Here is a 22934-nt window from a genome sequence, read left to right as displayed (position 1 = left end):
GATCACTCTGGTGCAGAAATCTGAAGTCACGCTGTCTAAATATAGAGCTAGGGTTTATGTAAGTCTAGGTGAATAACTCCTTTCCACAGAATCCTTCTCACACACCCGCCCTCTCTTTCTCTCTCTCTACCTCGAATCACATCTCAATAACCTACGGTTGTTATAAATACAATCAAACAGCTCTGCAAAGAAAGTACGATACCGATTTCACTCATATCTGGATGGTGTGTAAACACATATGCATACTAGCACTGACATTGTCTTTGGCTTTAATAAACCAGAAGTACGCCTGGCACGCTGACTCCTTTGCTGTGTAATCTCCTCTATATTCAGCGATGTGGGAAATTGCTCTTAGTGAGGGTGGGTGATAGGGAGTAATATCTATAATGACATACTGTGGCAGCACTGCTGTCAAACATATTAACCTGATTACACTCACACTAGCCCTCATCAAACAGGAATGCTAAAATCTTTTCCATCTGTTGAATGATAGGAACACGTACTGTTGAAGGGAAGCAGAAGTGTTGCTTGAATATACAAAATATCTATTCAGACTTCATTACCCCCTCCGAAAATATATTCGTTCATGCGAGATAATTACTGAGGCTCTGCTAATGTAAAACTAAGTTAGATTTCTGCATCCTCTGCTACTTTGTGAGAATGCGATTATTTCCTCCAGTGTTTGAGTGGTCAGCGTTGAAGAGGTCCAGCTGATGAGAGCAATTAAATACTGCTAATCATGTTTTAATGAGAGAGATTAGGCAGGTGCACTAAGAAAAATGGTGTAAGATTTACACTGAGAAATTGCTAGCAAATTGCTTGAAAGGACAACATTGAAACATGCTATTTTGAAGGAGAAAAAAAAACGATCATAAAGCATATTCCAATAATCATTTAGAAAGAAATTGTAAATGAAGCAGTGTGAGCTTTTCAGAGCAGATCTAATCTACGCTTCAAACAACTGCTCCAATTGATGAGTTCAATCTTCACTCACTCTTATCGTCACTCAGGACATACGCACAAATACGTTGATAAACACAAATCAGACTGGAGGAGGGGAGGAGGTGAGGACATGGCCAGGGAGGAGAGGAGAAATGCGGAGGGAAGCAAGAGGTCTTGAGACAGGGCTAAAAATATCTGGTTGCTGAACTCAATGCTTTCACGCTTTCATGGAGCTCTTGCTCACACACACAAACACAAAGACAGACAGAGATCCAAACAAGCAAACAGTCTGGTCTGAAAATTTCTGTCTGAGACATGCATAAAGCAAGGTGGGTTATAAACATCTTGATCTTGTCGATGCAACACACACAGAGACAATCACAATCCCTATACTAGTACATGGACCTGCAAAGAGCTGAACAGAGGAATTTAGTGTGATGGTATGGCACTAATTGAAGCATGGAAGAAAGAGAAACTAGATGTGCACCATTTGTTTTGAAAGGCAGCAATATAAACATAAGGACTTGGTTATACGAAATGCTACAATGTCTTGATTCTTTTGTGCAAAAACAATGCAGTCACTTCACTTCACAGTTAAATTAAAATAGTTAAGTACATATAAAAAAGACAACACAAATCAAAATTCAGTATTAAAAGAGACCTAAGAAAGAAGATCAAAAGTGCTTGCAGATACCTTTTATGCCATTGTTATTGTTTACATTTCAAATTCTGTATATTCTTATAGTGTAAATTCTTGCGTAATATTAATGTGATTAAGATTCTGTATATTTTTTCTTATTTAATCTTATATTTTCAAACTGTAGCTTCACATTGTAACATGTATTGTTTCACACATATTGTGATGTACATGCAAGTGAAACAAATTATTTTTAAACAATTGAATTGGTTTAATTGGAAACAAATCTAAATGTTAGCTTGCAGTCGATTGTAGGAAAAGGAAAGGGTTAACAAATATTAAATGACTAGAGAAGTCTTGCGTACATAGGTCTCCAGAGAGATGCCTGTCACATTACATGAAAGACTTATGACATATCCATTAAATATTAAGAGTTGACAACAAAAGCTTATACACAGATGAACCATTCACAAGAAGATTAATAACATGCTTGTTGTGATGAGTGGGGTGGGTCTGAGAGCCGTGGGAATGGATTGAGGCTGGTGGAGTAATTGAAAATGAGTGACGACTACACCACTCCCTGGTCTCAAGTCCCACGGAGGAGCTCTGGAAGGATAAAACGAGGAGTAACGACAGTGAAGGACGAGAGAGGACCAGGCCTGGATTTTATTTAGTGTTTAGGTTCTGTTTGTGCGCGACAGTCGTCTGCGAGGGGCTGTCACGCTGTCTGTGTTGAATGTTCCCATCTCCTTCCTGTGACTACTAACTTTGTTATAGTTGTCAATTTTCAAAAATAGATTGACGTTGGCCCTCCATGAACAGCTTTACTGCATGGCATCTGGTTAGGACACAGATGAACAGGAATCCACACAATCAGGAATTTCAGACTGAAATATTTCACCATTCAGATAATGCAACAGGTTCAGTTGCAGATTAGCCACGGTTTTACCAACAGAGAAACGTTTGGTTTTAAAGTGACTTATGTGGGAGCTACATGCCACCAAGCCAACAGTTGCATCTGTCAGGTTTTTGTGGTTTGTATTTCACCATAAATAAATATTGTCATAATGACATGACCATCTGGAATTAATAAAATGATCAACATGATTTTTATTCAAAATTTTAAGCAAGCACTGCTTTGCTCAGTTTTGGTTTCCCATTTTTAATCACAAATATGAACAACTGACATCAGCTGATACAGTTAGATACAATTATTTTTTCTTACACAATCATAAAATGTACATGCTGTGTTCATGGTGTGTTCAAGCACAACTTTTTAAACTAGACACATGTGATATAAGGCTTTTGTCACCGCTAGTTCTTTGGTGTTTGTTAGGAAAGTGCTGGGTTAGGAAAGCATGCAGCAAGTCAAGTTGAGTTCAAACATGAATGGTTCGGTGTGCGACGAAATCCGTAAGTGGTTCTTAAGATGGGACATGTGTGGAAAATAGAACAAAACCAATCGAAGTGCAGAAGGGGGATAAATTTGAAACAGTCTGTCTGTTCCTTTAAAACTGGACCAGTGAACGTAGTGAGCGCAAACTGAAAACAGAATGGCACATGAGATGAGTCTATCTGTACTGTATTTGCAATGCTCATGACAGGAATATGTGTCAAAAATACAAGACAACTAATCGAAGCTAAGACGAGGGACAACTTGGAAAATGTCATTTATGTTCCTTTAAAACTGGACCAGTGAATGTGGTAAGCATGAACTGGAAACAGCTGGAATGGCATTTTAGACGATTGTGTCGGTGTTTGCAGCACTCATGACAGGAAAATGTGTAGAAAATACAAGAAAACGACGGTAATTGAATCAAAGAGAAGAGTTTCAATTTTTGTCAATTGAAACTGACTGGAAAGTCTTCTTTTAAAACTGGAGGGTTTTGTCATAGTATGTTCTCACAGTATTAAGCCGCAACTGATGAGCAGTAAAACTGGAAATTGCGAGCTAGTCAAAATGGTGGTTTAGGACGTGGATCAAAAGGATAAAAACAAAGACAGTAAAATCCGGTCAGTTCACTATAATGCACAGTTTAACCTTGACTTTCAGTGTTTATTACTGTGTGTTTATTGGAGTGATGGTTTAGCCTAGGGCTGCGCAATTAATCACATGCGATTCTCATGCGTGTCTCATCAGTAAAGCTGGTTCTATGATTAGCGGTAAATGTCCATCATCTGCTTTCAAATGGAGCGGAACTTAATATACAGAGCCGTAGTTCGCTGACAAGCTACGCAATATCACGTTCATAACTGCATGCGATTCATCTGCGATTATGATGCGGTATTGCGTAGCTTGTCAGCGAACTACGGCTCTGTGTATTAAGTGCCGCTCAATTTGAAAGCAGGTGATGGGATATTTAGTACTAATGACAGAAGCAGCTTTATTGACGTGACACGCTTGACAATCACATGTAATTTAATAGTGCAGCCCTAGTTTAGCCATAATTAACCAGTTAATACTTAACTTCATCAGTAGGTAAAAACATGAACAAAATCTTAAGTTTTAAATCTTAAAAGGTTTTCAAAAAGATTTGGTTTAACTGTGTAAGCTGTATAAGTATGGAGTTGCTTAGCTTTTTTCTAAACTGGTGTAATACATTTATATATTTTATTATCTGTTGCCTGTGTTGTTACTTTTGTCATATTGTGTGTGATTTTAATTTAATATCTATTCATTTAACAAAGCAGTGGGCCTATAGTAAATTTCAAACAATATTTGTATTAAATAAAACAGTCAACTATGTTAATTTATATATTGCCTGATATATAATGTATGTATGACCTACTGTATTAAAAATAACTTCAGAGCAATTTGAGGTAGCCACTTAACCTGTAACTACATGGAATAAAGGGAAAACAAATGTTGTATTTATCCTATAACTATATTATAAGGGGAATAAGGGGAGATCAAGCACTGCTTTAAATAACAGCACAGAAATGTTGTATGCATCCTGTAACTACATGGGATAAAGGGGAAACAAGCACCATGTTAAATTACAGCCCGCAAATGTTTATTTACATTGTAAATACATACAATAAGGGGGGAACAAGCACCACTTTAATTTACAGCCGCAACGGTTGTATTTACACTGTATCTATGAAACAAGGGAGGAACAAGTTGGACTTGAACACAGTAAAAAGTGAATTACAGAGAAAGTAATTACAGAGAAAAATATTGCACTAGTTTTAATTTAATTGTTTGATGGCCAAATTAAAACCTCAATTTTTTTATTAAATAAACCTCACAGTATACTTCCATTGAAATACACTATAATTACAAAAAAGTTAGGATTTAACTTTCGTTTACTTTGGCAGTTCTTTGCAGGTTGCATATCTGGTTGTTACCCCCAGTAGGAACTGTTACAATTTTAAGGTAGGTACTTTAGGTCATTTTCAGCTGTGAGTCCCAAAATGGAGGGTGCAGGTTAACAGGATAAATACCTCATTTAAAACAAAAAATAACTATATTGTGCTATAATATCATTATTATGAAATTTTAATGTCACAACATGTTGTGATAAAAGATTTTGGTCATATCACCCACCCCTAGTCCTTACTACCTTTCTGGGCCTTTAACATGGTAGTTCCCTTGCTGTCTTTGCAGTGTCAGAGGGATCTCTGATTTCATCAAAAATAACACAATTTGTGTTCTGAAGAACAAAGGTCTTAAGGGTTTGGAACGACATGAGGATGAGTAATTAATGACAGAATATTCTTTTCTTTTTTTCATGAACTCTCCCTTTCAGGTTGAAACCATCTACAGTAAGGCTTTAACAATGATACACAGGATTAGGGGATTTTCTTGGTTGTACTAATTTTCCAAATCACGTTTTTTTCTAGGCCAAGCATCATTTCTAAAAGCAAAAGGAGACAAAGGTCCAAACAGCAAAGAGGAGAATGCCAATGAGTGAGAGAGATACGGGAACAGAGAGGGAGAGCAAGAAAGCAGTGACATGGGAGGCAGTAACCTGGTCGTCATGCTATACAAATCCCTGCACTTCTCCAGGGAGATGACCTCTGAACCCAATGAGCTGATTACCATGCACACACCTTAGACTCAAAAAAACAAATACTCAGACAAAGAGCAAAAATGTGTCCTTCTCTCATACACTCACATACAACCTCCGTCTGTCTCTATCACACTGTCCCTCATGAGTAATCTTACAGATACACAACACAAGGTAACACACAGCAGTCCCTCAGCGTATGTGTATGGTTTCTCTTGAGTTATGAGAAGAGACTGCTGGGACAGTATTTCAAGCTGGAGAACCGAAAATCGCATTTATTGCATGCCGGGGACCAGCATCCAAAACACAACATGGTTGCTCTTCATCTGGTCCTTTCAACAGGGTCACATCAGGCAAAAGAGTGGACCCGCAGCTCACTGAATAAATTCTTAATGCCGTTCCATTCTCAACCAAAAAGCACTGTGAAGCTCGTGGAAACTCCTGTATGCCATCGTCAAACGAGTCAGGATTTCATATAAACCCATGTTAACCCCAACAAAACATCTTGTGTTTGCTTAGTTGCAGATGAGACCTGTTTGTCTTCCCACCTGTCTGCACAAGCTCTTATTTGTTAGCCATAATCCAAGGACTTTTCACGAGGATGCATTATCTTACATCAGATTATATGATTAGGAGCCAGACGCAGGCATTCAGTACATTGGTGCTACTGCAGTAAATTACAGCCACCGAGGTCTAGTGACACGAGAGTAAGAGGATCTGATGAGACCGAGTCAAGTGCAGCGGGATGTGAAAGACGGACTGCGATAGGAAGATGCAGAAAGGAGCCGAGCGCTGAAAAAAAAAGAAAGCTTGATCTGGAAAAGGTGGAATAGCAAGAGATTTGGCAGCGTACAAAAAGGTTGATGATAACACGAGGAGAGGGGAGAGCCAGAAATGCCAGCAGCTCTTAATCACTGTGGACACAACCCCCCTATCACTGAAACAAGCAGCTATTCTCCTATCAGCCAGCAAAGCAGCACATCATGCTAGGAGCCTCCGGCAGCACCACCCAGGAAAACAATTCCTCTCTGCATCCCACCAATGTAGCTGAGCATCCAGCGGCTACAACCAGGTCATGGACTTGCTTCTTTCTGCCTCCCAGCTTTGTGCTGAATAAATGAGTCGATTACAGGCTTTTGATCAGAACCAAGGGCAAAAGGCACTCCTGTTCTGCAAACGCTGTAACACGAGTCAAGCGTCTGGATGTCCTCTGGGTCTGGGCTTCGATCCTAAACCACTGCTTAAAATGACAGTCATCACTACTATAAGTTTTAACATGGATAAATGAGACACAATTTGAATACTATTGAGAAATGCATCGTTAGATATTAATAACAGCCTCGTACTCGACTTCATCAAGGCACACTCTTCTCCGGGAGACTTGGGCGAGAGGGTCTGTGTAGGACTCAGACCTCTGAGCTCCAGTGGGGTATGAACACACAGTCATCCATCTCACTTAGACTCAGCCCTGCACCCATGCACCGACGTAACGGATGGGTCCCATTATCGCCTTACTCTCTCAGTGCCACTAAACACATTTCTCTACAACGGTTACTTATTCCATTTGTTTTTCCTGTCAGGACTCTTGACTCTGTCACTCCATCCGTTTAAATGGATAATGCATATGCAGTCTTTTTTGCGCGACTGTGGGAGAGAAAAAGAAAAAAGCAGACAAAGAGAAAAGAACGAGTTGAATGATTTGACACTTGTAAAATAAAATGTAGTTTCTATATCTTTAGTACTGTTGAAACGACAGAGAGTATGAGACACAGACTGGTAAAGAATGTGATGGCGCACTTGCACATAGTACAGAGCTTTTTAAAGGCTATAACGATATTAAATTTCCACATAAATGAGAAAACTAGGCAGTGTGTGAGTGAAGTATAGTGTGTTCATTGAATTGTGCCACTAACAAAAAAAAAAAAAAATCCTAAAACAACTTCATAAACGTTGTGAGTTCTGAAAATGACATGTGATCTTGGACCCTCATACAGTGCATGCCATTGTAAAACCTGGACTTAATTTTCATATGCATAAAATGTAATATGGCATCTAAACACTGAGGTATATGATGTTGTACAAAAATGTATAAACTGTTTATATGAGGTGAGAAATATGTATGATAAAAAAAAAAAAATACAGAAAGTCACACTGTGTATACAAATGACCAAAACCAATACAACTATGAAAAGACCACTGATGGAAAAGCAGCTTGTTCTTGGTTTCCTAGTGGCATCTAGTGGTTTTTTCAAGACCATATTTTGTCAAAGAGGTAAAAATGTACATTTAGAGCTTCAAATAATTTTCTGCTCAGCTTTTAGGCAGTGGATAAAAATGGAATTAGCGGGGACACAATATTCCTCATGATCTACAATAGAATTAAAACATTCATTTTTTCCCCCTGATAAACCGTTTCTTATGGGATGTTAGAGAAATGTGTATCAATTTTGCGATAAAGTAAAAAAAAAAAAAAAAAAGCCTTCTAAGCACTAATAATAACCCATTCCTCAAACTGGCTGCCATCAGACTTCATCATAGTAGTTAAAAGAGCGTAAAATGAAGGAATCATCATACTGATTGCCCCATTAACTTGATTTTCCACTTGTTAATTATAGTAATTAGTATAATCTTATATATGCTTTGATAAACTGGTCAGAATGATATAGCTTATTCTAGAACGGAAGACACTTTGTCATTTATATACTTAACTCTGGCAAAGAGTTATGTATTCCCACAACAAAGACTTCCACAAGCGTCGCACATCACAGTATCTCTTACACAATAGTGAGTAGCCAATTATTTCATTTATGTGATAACAGAGGCCGGCAGCTAATCATTTGTCTTGCCCCTTGCCTGTACTTCTGTGGCTGGCACTGCAGACGATGATTTAGAGTAAATGCCACCGTCTGACCTCTGTGAATGTTAAAACATGCTAATAACCACTGCACAACTCTACGCACATGCCCAGTACAGACCGTCCTTCCCGATTATGCATGTCCACTCTCAACACTCAGAATGTCAGCTCTCCATGGAAACCAGAGCCCTGAAAAGCACCCAGTCAATGACAGAAGACATTCCATGGCAATGAATTAACATCCAGTAGAACAGCAAAGCGATCAAAGGAAATACAAACACAAAGACAGAACAGTCTCTGCATTTGGCAGTTTGCTATTATGAGATTGTGACACAACAAATATTTATGTAAAGCAGAAATGTAAGCTACTCACTGTGGACATTTTTGTCTGACATTATGATAATCATACTCTCCTTTGCTTTTAGAGGCAGTTTGTAAACCAAAGATGTTCTTTAATGTAAATTTGCCATGGTAGAAAAGTCCACAGAGGGAATGAAATAATATAAGTATGTGATAGACAGCAGTTAATCATGGCATTTCCACTTAACATGACCACAAGAACAAAAATCACTTACCAACAACAGTTATATTGTTGATGTAGTTCAACTGGTAGAGCATGGCGGTAAAAAAAATGAGTTCATGGGTTCATTTCCCAAGGAACACATTCTGGCAATCTGTGTACACTGAATACACAGTGTCATTTTGGATAAAAGAATTTGCTAAATGCATTATGCAATAATGTAAATGTCAAACCTATAGGCAAGGAAACATTTCCTCTCATACCTGTCAAAAGGTAGCTGTTACAGAGGCTGTTTTAGCTCTGTTGAGGGATATGTGGAATGGAAAAAGAGCTGTTCTGTCATGGTTCATCAGTCCCAAGAACGAAAACAACGTATAGTGATACACCCTGTAAGCTGTGTCTGAACAAAACAAAGCACTAGAACATAACACCTGAAGTCCAAATACTTGCAACTCAAGAGCATGAAAAGACTTCTCCAACATATCTTGTACTATATTAAGATTTAGATAATTAGAATTTGCTATAATTTATATATATATATATATATATATATATATATATATATATATATATATATATATATATATATATATATATATATATCATCTGGATATCAAACTGATTCCTAAAACTGTTTGGCTGTAACCACAGTAGAAACTACATTGTCAAACATATAAATTAAATGGATGAGTGAGTGTTTTCCTACCAAAACAACTATACTTTTAGGTTTAAGCATTCAATTAACTTTGATAATTAATTAGTAGACTAAGCTAATATTATCTAGAAAACCTCTCTTATAAAACATTTTAACAACCATATGTGCTTCTTACCATTTGTGTATGAATGCCCTCGTATTTCTGTGGAAGGTCAAGGTGTGTATCAGGCTCACGTGGGGGGTTATGGGACAAACAGCAGAAGAAGCTGAAATGTTTTAAAAAAAAATTGGAGAAAAAAATCATGTTTTAACATAAAGCATTGAAAGAGAAGGAGAAAATACAGGCAAATTAGAGACAAAACAACAGCACGGCTACCAATCACTGCATGATAATGACAGTTACGTCTGTCAGTAATGCTGAAGGAAGTTGCAACATTGAAAAAATAAAGTGCATACTTGTAATAGTACATGTTGACTTCATTGATCGTTCATAACTACACCTTCAACTGTAGCTATAGCAGTGGTTCCCAAACATTTTCTTCCAGGTCCCACTTTTGTAACAAAAAAAGAAAGCCTCTTTTGCGCACCCAGGCTGCATTAATTTATATGTAAAAAAAAATACAGTAAATACTGTAATATTGAAATGTGTCAATTTAAAATATCTTTTGAATGTTTTAACATATACTGTATGCGTGATCAAGGCTGAATTTTCAGCAGCAGTCACCAGTGTCAATTGATTCTTCAGAAATTGTTCAAATAGGCCTATGCTGATTCGTCTCTTCAGTAACCATTTCTGATTATTTTAATGCTGCAAACAGTTGTGCAGCTTCATATTTTTGAGGAAACTATTTTTATCATGATTCTATTATGAATATATATATGCACCCTCTCAAACATGACCTTGATTGCAAAATTTTATATACTTATATCTAAACTTCTTTAGGCTACACACCTTTTCACTTGTGAATCTGAGGGCGAGATATGCTTAGTCATGTTTTCTTGTCTTTTCACCACACTGGACGCAAAAAAGTACACATTTGAAATCCAATTGTCCTAGCCATCAGTTCACGATCATGGATCGGCGTCTCGCGCATCTACAGCAGCACAGAACATCACTTTTGTCACGTGGCGCCGATGGCATCTGGTGTAGGCACGTTGTTTTGGTATTTGTGAATCTTAAGTATATTCATCATCTGTGTTACGTACCTGACACTGGCAGTACTTTCACAAACTTGTCACTTAACGTTACACGCTTAGAGCAGAACCTTGCTTAGTTCTTTTATATTTCTACACGACTCCCTGAAATGCAACTCTGATTCATTGATCGCGCCATCATGTGGTCTGTTATTGATACAACCACAACTGCTACAACTGCTGAACGAGCGCTCAATAGCTGAAACTTCAAAGGTTAAAGTAAAGACACTGTACAGTTAACCCGAGGAGAAGACTGGATTTGAGACATAGCATGTCCAATTTACATATTCTGTGCAGTTTTGCTGGCTTAATCATCTCCCAAACCTACAAAGCCGAGGTGTTGAGATCGAGATGTGTATTTTAAAAGATGTATTTAGCAGGACAGGAAATAGAAGTAGAAGTAGAATTGAATTGCCATTGGATGGATCCTCGATGTGGTCTTAAGATTGTTCAGATCAAGTTCTTTTGCAGTAGTCCAGGGTTTCACTTTCCCAAAACTAAATGTATCAGTTCATTTATTTGCTCCTTATGATGAAAAATAATCGCAATATAGACTAAATCTTTATATATATATATATATATATATATATATATATATATATAAAGAAATGCCCATCAGTGCACATCATCAGTAAAGTGAGTTTCATGGCTACATTTAAGACTTGTTGTTTTAATGTAATATTTTATGCATATTTTCTCTACAAAAATGCTACAGTGTATATATATATATATATATATATATATATATATATATATATATATATATATATATATATATATATATATATATCAAGAAATCGTTGAATAGTACTGTTTAGTTTCTCATGCACTAAATATTTTATTCATGTCCTATTTTAGACAATTGGTCTTCATATTTTTTTGACATGTTTGTATGATGAACACCTGATGGAATTCATGCTAATGAATCATTCTGAATGTTCTCTATCTGTTCTCTCATAATAAATCATAAATAAATGTAAACACAAAATATGTTTCTGCCTGAGCACATTAAAATAAATTACAAAAGAGCCTTCGTTTATTTGTGAAAACAGGTTTTATTGTATATGCCAACAGCTATAGCTTGTGTGAATGTGTTTTAGTTACAAACCAGAAGAACATGATGTTTCACTGAAGAAAAGTCAAAGGAAAAATCAACTAGAAGGAAATGGTTCACATGTACCGCTCAAGCTCATGGGAATTTAATGTAGTCGCGCTCCCTCTAGTGGTTTAGATAGCCAGTGCCACAGCAAAATTAAAACGCTGATTTGACATACAAGTGTGATTGAAATACTCCGTTCTGAATAAGTGAAAATTGTGGAATGACCGACAGAGCTGTAAAAGTGACAACATAAGGCATAGAAGCATTAAGCATTCCGGAAACACAGCATCCTTATTTAAGTGTTGATTAGACTACTTGATCTCAATCCCTCGGATCCTGACCTCGCCTTCAAAATGCAAATATTTGTACTTCTCAGCACCATGACGGTTAGGGAATTTAATCTGAGAACCATCAGGAAGAGTCACCAGGAATTCCTCATTGGTGAAATTGATTTTTGTCTGAAGGAAGGAAAAAAGATAATATGTTCATTAAAATCCAGAGGGGCCATTAAGTTTCACCCACAGCACATTGATTACTATCTGCTTAAACAGCAGTTTCATTATATATATATATATATATATATATATATATATATATATATATATATATATATATATGAGTCTTGCCTGGAACTCCTCGTTCTGATTAAATGGAAAGCTGTCCTCTCTCTGCTCCTCACACCAGCTGCCGTCCTGGAATGAATTGCACACTACAGTTCTCTGGTCACCATGGGCATCAAAACGAGGGTTCATGTGTAGAGCGACGTCCTCAGCGCTGTGACCAATGTTAAAGGCAAAACTGCAAAAGAGCAAATGGGAGATATGACTGCTTATAAAGTCCTGAATTCTAGAAGTTGCTTTGCAGAGACTTACTTTGTGGAATCAGCATCGGGGACTCCTGTAACAGTCAGAGTCTGTCCCGTCTTAAAGGACATATTCTGCACAACCACACCCTGTTAAAAACAGAGAGAGCTCAAGTTACTCTTTATTTGTAATTTGATTTTCTTTTTGTATATATCTCACTACTGGCATGAAAAGCCGAACATGTGCATCCACTTTAATTTGACTTGTACAGCTTGGCACTGTGCCTGGTTTTCCCTATAAGCCAAATAGAGACTAGCTATAATCATGGAGTGGACAGAATCAGCCTCACAAAAGCAATGCTTTCACATTTTCCAATGCGCTGAAAGGGAAATCCTAAGAGCCTGACTTGAACTTTCAAAAAACTGCAGATGTGGCACAGTTGCTCTATTGGAAAACCTTTGCATGGGTTCTGTCTTAAAAAAAAAAAAAGTTACAAAACTGTCACTAGAGCAGTACCCTTTCAAAATGTGCTAATATATGGGCCTACCTTTTAGGGTTAATTTTAGCTTTTGTACTTCCAGGAGTGACAGTTTTGTACCCTTTTTCTGAGAAGATGGATACAAGAAGAGCTATCTTTTAATAATTCAATCATTAAAAACTAGTGGCCATGCCATTTCTGAGAGAGTTGGTTTAAGTTTAGAAGTCAAGGTGGGTGGCCAGCTGCCGAGGAAAGTAGATTTGTATAGCTGATGTATTGATGGCAGAAGAGATATTGGAACAGTGGAGAGAAAGGAGGGTCAAAAAGAGAGATAGGAAAAGAAAGGAAAAAAGGCAGATGTGTAGCAGAGGTGAATTCTTTCCACATTAGTCGGTGCGAGTAACAGTAAACCAGCCCTCGGACAGAAGTTGCTGCAGAACGAAACTCTCAGAGCAGTGTGACATGCCTCAATCTTTCTTTCTGAACTCTCTAAACCGTTTATTGAACTGCAAAAGAGAAGCTGGCCAGTGATGCTCAGTCTTTCGGATTAGCATAAGAAAGACTGAGTCATGCTGCTTTTGCTGAGCTTTAGAGAAAGTGAGCTAAAGGTCTCCTTCCCAATGCCCCTGTGTATTGTATGGTTTCAGAACATTAGTTGGGCTTGAATTGGCCAGTCTTGCTTCATTTCTAGAAATGCCAGAGGACTGAACATGTTAAGGTATGATGAATTGCTCTAAAATGTTGAAGGGTTACAGACTATGTGTATTGCAAACACTATAGCCAAGGCTACAAAGCTAACCTGTCTCTCCAGTCTTCTGTGTCAAAAAAATAAAATAAAATTAGATAAAATTAAAATTAAATTAAATTATAAAAAAACCCTGCAAGAAGTCATTCTAATATGTTGAGAAAACATTTATTAATATCACAGTTGAACTTGGTTGAACATGCTACTTAATTTTTTTGTGGAAACATGATTTATTTGATTGAACATTTATTTGAAATGCATATATTTTTGGTAACAATCTATAAGTCTTGACTCTCATTTTTGCTCAATTAAATTAATTGTTTCTGAAAAGTGTTAATTTATTTAATACAACATTTGAACTGTATATAATATATATATATATATATATATATATATATATATATATATATATATATATATATATATATATATATATATATATATATATATATATATATATATATATATATATATACATACATATATACATATATATAGCCTATACAAATGTGTGTCATATGATCTGCAGTCCTGGTTTTCTTGTAATTTGATGTGGTAATACCACACTGCCACTGATTTGTTTTTTGAAAAGTTTGTTACATTGATTCCAATGTTAATAACTATACAAACAAATTCACCGTGATGTAATTAACCAGTACAACATCATGATATTAATGTGGAGGTCACACCCATGCGCAATGCATGTGGGAGCGCTTCAGTAGACACTACTCTACAACAGCCTAACTATACAATGCACCAAACAGACAGCATTCTCTACTGCATAGCACCAATAGCCGTAAATACCAGCTGCTACGAGCACTGTATTATTTGTGCTGACTCAAGATAGAAAAGACATTCTAACATATGCTGTCTTAAATCTTAAAAACACCATTTGACATAAAACTACCGAATAATGTTTAGTTTTAAAATCACTCACGTTCATTTTGAGTTCCTTTGATTGCCAATGAAGTGAAATGAAGAGTCTGGGAGAAGTTGAGTTGTGTGGAGGGCTTCTTATATCCACTGCAGACTAGGAGTGTTCAGATCTTGACCGATGTTGATTTCACCCAATTGGGTGTCTTTGCCTACTCTCTCTCTCTCTCTCTCTCTCTCTCTCTCTCTCTCTCTCTCTCTCTCTCTCTCTCTCTCGACCAATCGCAAAAAAGGCACGTGGCTTTACTGTAAGATATAATCTATTTCTAGACAAACTCTGGTAATACGCTATAAATACTTAGAAATAATTCAAACAAACGACCATAACCACAATGAATGCTGGTTTAGCTTAAGTTGCGAACAGAACATAATGAATGTAATTATGCGCTTGTCGTCCATAACTGATCTACTTATTAAAGCTTACAAGTTGCTACAGTTTACAAGATGATTAAACGCATAATACAATTGCCACGCTTATGAATTGACTGAAAAATGTCGCACGTTGTAAAATATATTGATCATGTCACAAAAACAAGTTATGATGAGTTTGTAAGAGAGGTGATGTATTTGTGGTCTGTGTGCTGGAATAGGCTACTCAGTATTCTGGAGCTGGTGGTGACATGAGGGTGGGGCTCTGCCAATTTGCGCTGCTTTGTGAAACTGACGAGCATTTTAACACCACAGTGTCCTTTGTTATTAATCTAAACTGTATTAGCATTTCTGCGCATTAAGTTGTTTCTTCTCTTTCTTCTTCTTTTTTTCTTCTTCTACGTAAGCAGTCTTAGTAACAACAAAATATTTGTATAGGGCTCCAGGATGTGTCTTAAGATAGTCACAAGATGCTAACCGCAAACTCAGGAAATTATAGCCTAAGTGAGAATTTAGGGGGACCACCGCCGAAGGGATATGCAATATGAAAGAAAAACAAGACTGCTCAAAACAACGTAAAATGTACAGATAATATTTTAATCTGTTTTTAAACGGTGTCTATAATATCAATATTTTTTTTCATACATAGTGAAATCATCGATTAACTGGTCCTTAACGGGACTCTAGGTTTTGTCATGTGAGATAATAAGGCAGCCTAGTTACAGTTACGCACGGGCAATAAAATGTTTTGGCAGCAGTTTGAGCAACCTCAAATATATAGCTGCATGCGCTTCTTCATTATCATTATCATCATAATCGAGATGCTCAGCCAGGAGGAGAGCAGTCTCTCTGCTTCCTGCAATCTTCCAAACCACGCCCACGCAAAGCCCCGCCCAGCGGGCACCGCCAGGGTTTCTGGGGCCCCAATGCCAAATAGCATAAACTGTAACTAGCAGTTAACCAAATTATAATCTGTCTAACTTTTTTTTCGGATTCAAATGAGACCAGTCTACATTAAAAGTTATGACCAGTCTTGCAGAAAAAAAGATAACTAAGGCTAGTCTAAGCAGTTTATGCACCTAGCCACAGATCTCGGACATTTTCTAATATTTAGACATGATGTACGTTTTTTTCTTTGTCTTTTTTCTTTCTTAAGTTAAATATGTATTTTTGTAAAGTACTTTTAGGATACAGTACATTGTTGTGATTCTTGTGGGCGGGTCTTGTAGTCTGTAAGCCACGGCATTATGATTTGACGCTGATGCACAACCATCCCTGCAGGTGGCGCTGCAACCACAACATACGCGGACTCACACACACGAAGAAATTCACCCATGCAGTTCCGTAGGCTCTAGTAACAGCATCGAGCAAGCAGATTTATGTGATATTAAACCCTGCATGAATTCAAAATATGAACTGTACACATCCCATGACAGGTAAAGGAGCGGATGGAATGAGCCACAAAACAAGAAATGAAGTTATACACAGCTTTCAAGTCAACTTCTTCGCCATGAGTCTATTAAATGCATTTCCATGGGATGTAAGTAGAACATTGCAAACTGCCCCAACGCATTAACAAAATATTTCAGATTTGTAGATGATTTGTACAACTATTTATATATCAGCTGTGAGCTCCGTTTCATTTTCTTTCTTTCTTTTTGTTATTTGATTTTGTTTTTCATAAAAGTAAATTAACAGTTGTAATGCTTATGTGTTTTCTCTGTTTCATCTCTAACGGTAACGTTACATCAATGGTATTTGCAGTCTTTAGACCGAGAAATTATGACTACAACAACTTCAGACATCATAATGGAGATTCTTCAGATGGTAAACAAACCATTATGAAAGTAAAATAATTAATGGATTTATAAAATAGTAATAATAATAATTATTATTATCTTTTTTGGCAGACATGTTTACATCCCATTTGCCTCAAGAATCCCCCTTCTTTGAAATACAGAAGACGCTTCCTAACAGAATTGATCAAAAGGGTTGGTTTCGTGTCTTTACAAACAAGCATGTTTTACATTTTGTCCCCACATATTTTGAGATACAGCACATTTTCATGAAGGCTGATTGTTGTAGCATGAGATGTTGGCTGCTGAACCTCTGGATGTACTGTATGAAGCACTCGGAGAGGTCATGTGTGCACAGGAGGAGGATGTGTGCTACAAAACCTACTTATTGGTGAGTCTGATCATTTCAGCACTGGATCTTAAACATATATATACCTCTTTACAAAACATTATATCGGGAAAGTGTCAAATCTCAGCCAACAGGAGATGCTGTTAGTCTAGCCGAGAACGTGGCGGTCATCTCCCAAGGAACCACAGGTCTGGTTACCTGGGAGGCTGCCCTGTATCTGTCTGAATGGGCTTTGGAGAATACACACCTCTTCAAAAACAAGTAAATCTGACACCTCTCAACTCCATGCCATTGTACCTGTGATTGTTGTTTATGTGGGATACAATTATTTAGAAATATTTAAGATGCACTATTTCTCTGTCAATTAATCAAGTAAACTAATTTGAATAAAAAAATCTAATAAATTAATGTAAGTTAAATAGATTAATCATTTATACATTCAATGTTTCTCATTCTATTTTATCCATTTGCATGCAACTGTAAGTGTACACTGTTGATCTCCTCCGTGTTGTACATGCAGGACCGTGCTTGAGCTGGGTAGTGGAATTGGACTTACTGGCATTGTAGTGTGTCGGTCATCAAGCCTAACCAAGTACATCTTCAGCGACTGCCATCAAACTGTGCTTCAGAGGCTGAAGGAAAATATCTCAAACTGCTTAACTAACTGTGACAGCAACAGTGCGTCAGTGTGTGTGGAGGAGCTGGACTGGGAAAATGTGTCTGACGAGCAGCTGCAAAGAATACAGGCCGACACCATCATTGCCGCAGGTGACACGAAACCCAGGGATATTTGCAGGAACACACACACACACACACTACAGTTTCATATGTGATTTATTTTCATTCATTGATTAAAAGGTCTCTGAATCTGATCACATGAAATGATGACGTTTGAGAAGTTTTGTGTAACATTGATGTGTTTGTTTAAAACAGATGTGGTGTATGATCCTGATATAATTGCTTGTTTGGTGAGACTGCTGAGCAGCCTTCTGAACGGCAAAGTTCATGAACAACATCCTGATGTTTACATTGCATCTACTGTACGCAACCCACAGACATATGACTGCTTCAAGAAAGAATTAGGCAGGCTTCACAAATTATTAGTTCTATTCTGTTCTATGTTTTCTTAATTCCTGATTTCCCATAATGAATGAAATGTTTCTTTTGTTTACAGAAATGGCTGGACTGAGACACGTCGTCATGAAAGATTCTGTCGCTCATGTATTTCCATACAACCAAGCCTCCTCTATAGAGATGATCAAAATATATGTATGACAAAAACAAACTCTTTGTAATAAAGTATTTATTTTCACAATATTTACATAGTGTGCTTTTTATTCTCATATTCAAGTCTTTCCCAATGGCTTTGCTGGAATGCTGAATGTCCCGTTGTGCGGACAGTTAGCTTAAAAATATGTACCCTGTGCAAATATACCTGACAGTAACTTTCCATTGAATGGGAGTCAAAGGATTTGACAATGTTATATAAACCCATCACCTAGACAGTCAATCGCAGTGCTCTTTAATAAGTGGCAGGACATTTTGGTCCCAGTTCTCATCCCAGCGCTGCTGCCCGCTTTCCCTCAGATTCTTCCTGAAGATGCCCAGTTTCCCCTGATCACTAGGGAAGTCTGAAAACAGAAGCTACAGAGATAACAGAACTATTAGGATTTATAGCAAGATCTTTAAAGGCGCAGTATGTAATACCGACAAGCTAGAGGTTGAAATCATTTACAACTAAACCTGCCAACTACTACTCAAAACTAGCCCAATCATGTTTTGAGGGGGATCCCCTGGTAAATATCGCATTTCGGGTGGGGTAAAATAAATGTTTTTGGAGGATTTCCCTTGTAAAATTCACATTTAAGGGGCTAAATGTCATGTTATTGGGATTGTTTAAACCCGTGGAAAAATGGCGGACTTGGCAACCCTGGGTGAAATTGCTACTGCAGTCCAAATTTACGCTCCCACTGGTAGCCAGATTGAGGATGCACATCAGGAAGTGACAATGGAAGGCAACGAAAGTAGGATTGTTAATCGATTTATCTGAATTTTAATATGCCTCTATATATAGCACCTTTAACAAAAAAATCTTGATTGTTTTTTAAATCTTGAGTCATACAGAACAGTTTTTAATTAACATATCTTACCTTTAATTGTTCAGACAGCTCTTTGGAGTCTTTGAAAATGAGCCCATTTTCCTCATGTTTCACCAGTTCATGCAAGCTAACAAGATACGCATAATGAGCAGATGACACCTAACATAACCCACACCTAATATAAAAGACCAGTCCCACAATCTTACCACTGAAATTGTATGGCACAGACTGGTAGGCAACATCCAAACATATCAACCACTTTCATTGGAAGGTCAAGACCACTGGAGGATTTGTGCAAGCAAACCCCAAGATCAGCAGAACCTGTGCCAAAAAAAAAAAAATCATACTCATATTATCTTAATAAGTGTTTTAGGCCAAGACATTGGTCTATGACATTTATTATGCCATTAAAGAGATCCTCTCACCAAGTAAAACTGGATAATCCTCTGCTTCCAGCCATGGAGTGCAAATCTTGATATGTTGTAGTTCTTTAGAGTCAATCAGCTTCTTATAATACTCTTTCTGAGGACCTTTACCTTTATTGATATATTGCAGTGTTTGAAACACAAACATAGGCATTGGTTCACAGATGATTTTATGGACATTTATGTATATTAGACATTTTGGTGTACCTGTAATCACACAGACCAATGATGGAAGCTTGTGCCCTGCCTCAACAAACTTCTCATACTCTATTGGAGACAGAAGGAAATAAATCAAACGTTAGGGAATACATAGTCCAATAGGTTTCAAAACATAAAAATGCAACTGTAAATTACAGAAAAGATTGTGATACACTACAGTTCGAAAGGTCGGTATGATTTCATTAAAGGTTTTGTGATTGAAAATGTAGTAAAAACAGTGATATTGTGAAATATATTATTTCTATTGTAATATATTTTCAAAAGTCAATTACTCCAGCGATGGTAAAGGTGAATTTTAGCTGTCATTACTCCAGTCTTCAGTGTCACAAGATCCTTCAGAAATCATTCTGATATGATGATCTGTTGCCCAGGAAATATGTTTTTTTTTTACATTGAAAACGTTGTTCTACCTTATATTTTGTTGCGGAAACTGTGATATATAAGGATTTTTTGATGAATTGAAAGTTCTTGTTTTATGTATAATAAATATTGTACTTGTTTTTGTCTATTTTGGTCAAATGAATGCATCTTTGCCAAATGTATGTATTCATTTCTCAACATAAAAATCTTACTGACCCCAAACAATAAGGTAGTATATATGTAGAGTTAAATAATAACCTTCAAGAGCTTGTAAAAGTATTGAGAAGTCTTCATCCTCTAAACATAAAAACATAAACAATGAAAAGTTAGGACATTTCAGTTAAAGGACTGACGGTTAGCATCCATATATTTAGTGTGGATGGCACAGACCAGTCCAGCTGGTGCTGCTGATGAGCAGCGCAGGACGTCCAGAAGAGCGCATCACAGCACCTGTCTGAGTATTACGCTCTGTGAAGGCTGTCAGTTCCATGTACTCCTTAGTCACATCAGGACTAAGAGATTACAAAGAGCAATATGTGAAATATTTATAAAATGCTCAAGACTAAATAGCGAGAGGCTGTTACTGCTATTATCGTTTTCAAAAAATTTAATACTACTATATGCATAACAGCCAGGAATGGGAACAAATGGTATTATGGGAAAATACTTACCTAGGTCTAAATGGTAAATAAGTACTGCCCATTCTGATAAACAGCTCATGTTGAAGTTTCAGAGGCGTTTCTCTAAATATCGGGGGTGGCTTGTCATATAATGTGGTTGCCCTAAAATTGGAAAATTGATTAACTGGCTTGTCTTAAAAGTAAACTGTTTTACTATTATTCTAATTATTCAAATACCTATTTAATAATGATAAAAAGTAAATCAAATATATTCTGATTCAGAATGGACATACTCAATATTCCAGTTTTTCTGAAGATCTTCTCTCATTGCGTTAGTGACACATAAATTATGATCCGAGAGACACCCAAAGAGCTTCTCGTACCTGCATACAACACAATGCACAGTTAAGACGGTTCCCAAATACGCCACTGTTCTAACAGGACACATTTCAAAAGCGTTACTTGCCATTTTGCCATCTTGACGATGAAATGATTCTGTCCATGAGTAAGTGCCATTATGGTGTATCCGTAGTTGTGCCAGTCTATGATGAACTGGGTTCCCCTGAAACGACTGGCCACCCACGTTACTGCTATAGCTGGAAGTCCAGGAGGATTCTACACAATACACACGTGACTTACAATTTCACTTTAAGACATGATTACACAGCAGTGAGTAGTGAACACACACAAACGGCCGGGGAGCAGTTGGGGGTTCTGTGCCTTGCTCATGGGTCTCACCTCAGTTGAGTGCTGGATATTCACTCCCCCAACCTACAATCCCTGCCGGACCTGAGACTCGAGCCCGTGACTTTACAAGTCTGACTCTCTATCTAAGTATGAAACGACTTCATGCTTTTCTTAATACAAGAGACAGATACCTGCATAAGAATATAGCCTTGGTCCTCAATCTTCATCAACACAAAGAACAGCTGGAAAGTCTGGAATACCACCTTTGAAGCATACCTGAAAATTTTGGGGCCAACTGAAAGGCAAAATTCTTTATATCAGAATGAATGTGATTGGATTTTGTTCTTTTATGTTTTATTTTCTGTGTTAGTTTATATTACCTGTGAGCCCCTTTAGTTCTGAAATGGGAAGTATGTCTATCCTGTCATCCTCAAGAATGTCTTGATGAGGTTTAGTACCTGTGCGAGCAACATCCCAGTGTTAGAGGTATAACAACTTGCCCTGTGACCTGTCTATGTAATGCACATTTAAGTGTTTATTAGCATGCCTTGCATTCAGTCATGGGGGGACATTTGACATCATGCATAAAAGCAAAAAATGGTGCAATGTAAAGAGCATGCGTTAAAATGTATATACCAAGGAAGCCAATTATGGTGACATTGTATCCGTGTCTGCTGAGAGAGAGCGCATGATACTGCATGCGAGGACTGCGCCCTATATCTCCCAGCACCAACACACAAACGTTCAGATGTGCAAGTTCATCTCGCCCCTTTAATCCACTGGCTAGTACAAAAATAAGCACCACTACAGCGACTGGTAGAAGAGCCCACGACAAGCTTAACCCCGATAAAAGTCCTAAAAGAACCAACGAAACTGTCACTACAGCTACTGCCGCATTGGCATCCGCCATTGTGCTTTCTGCTTATGACGTGGCTGAATGTAGGGCAGGAAATTTAAAGAGACACGAACCTATGACCAATACTCTCCAAGAGCATGTTACTTTGTACATTTTAAATAAGTTTGATTTAAACAATGTCTTAAGTTATACAGTTACCATTAATACATAAATTAAACATCGAATCCGAGTAATTCCATTCAGAACCATTCAATTCCAAATAGCCTAAAGCTAATTATTATTAT

The 22934-nt window shown here is 37.3% G+C and overlaps 3 protein-coding genes across 3 annotated transcripts; 1 reads left to right on the top strand and 2 right to left on the bottom strand.

Annotated features, from left to right (window-relative positions):
- Window positions 1–11843: 11843 nt before the first annotated feature.
- Window positions 11844–15025, bottom strand: lgals2a (lectin, galactoside-binding, soluble, 2a). Its single transcript, XM_026208213.1, has 4 exons — window positions 14875–15025; window positions 12784–12863; window positions 12538–12709; window positions 11844–12369 (listed from the first exon to the last, which is right to left on the bottom strand). The coding sequence occupies exons 1-4, from the start codon at window positions 14878–14880 to the stop codon at window positions 12223–12225; spliced, it is 405 nt and encodes a 134-aa protein (XP_026063998.1). The 5' UTR covers window positions 14881–15025; the 3' UTR covers window positions 11844–12222.
- A 1529-nt stretch (window positions 15026–16554) lies between these two features.
- eef2kmt (eukaryotic elongation factor 2 lysine methyltransferase) lies at window positions 16555–18701 on the top strand. Its single transcript, XM_026208212.1, has 8 exons — window positions 16555–16779; window positions 17004–17066; window positions 17150–17230; window positions 17325–17426; window positions 17512–17645; window positions 17905–18152; window positions 18318–18467; window positions 18559–18701. Exons 1-8 carry the CDS (start codon window positions 16651–16653, stop codon window positions 18657–18659), a joined length of 1008 nt encoding a protein of 335 aa, XP_026063997.1. The 5' UTR covers window positions 16555–16650; the 3' UTR covers window positions 18660–18701.
- alg1 (ALG1 chitobiosyldiphosphodolichol beta-mannosyltransferase) lies at window positions 18671–22714 on the bottom strand. Its single transcript, XM_026208211.1, has 13 exons — window positions 22431–22714; window positions 22175–22252; window positions 21986–22089; window positions 21574–21722; window positions 21401–21490; window positions 21159–21269; window positions 20878–20999; window positions 20746–20784; window positions 20116–20175; window positions 19909–20019; window positions 19690–19804; window positions 19535–19610; window positions 18671–19028 (listed from the first exon to the last, which is right to left on the bottom strand). Exons 1-13 carry the CDS (start codon window positions 22702–22704, stop codon window positions 18891–18893), a joined length of 1467 nt encoding a protein of 488 aa, XP_026063996.1. The 5' UTR covers window positions 22705–22714; the 3' UTR covers window positions 18671–18890.
- Between the last annotated feature and the right edge of the window lie 220 nt (window positions 22715–22934).

This window comes from Carassius auratus, chromosome 28 (genome assembly GCF_003368295.1).
Source record: "Carassius auratus strain Wakin chromosome 28, ASM336829v1, whole genome shotgun sequence".
Taxonomy (NCBI): domain Eukaryota; kingdom Metazoa; phylum Chordata; class Actinopteri; order Cypriniformes; family Cyprinidae; genus Carassius; species Carassius auratus.
Note: the sequence above shows the minus strand (reverse complement) of the source record. Positions and strands in the feature narration are given on the sequence as shown.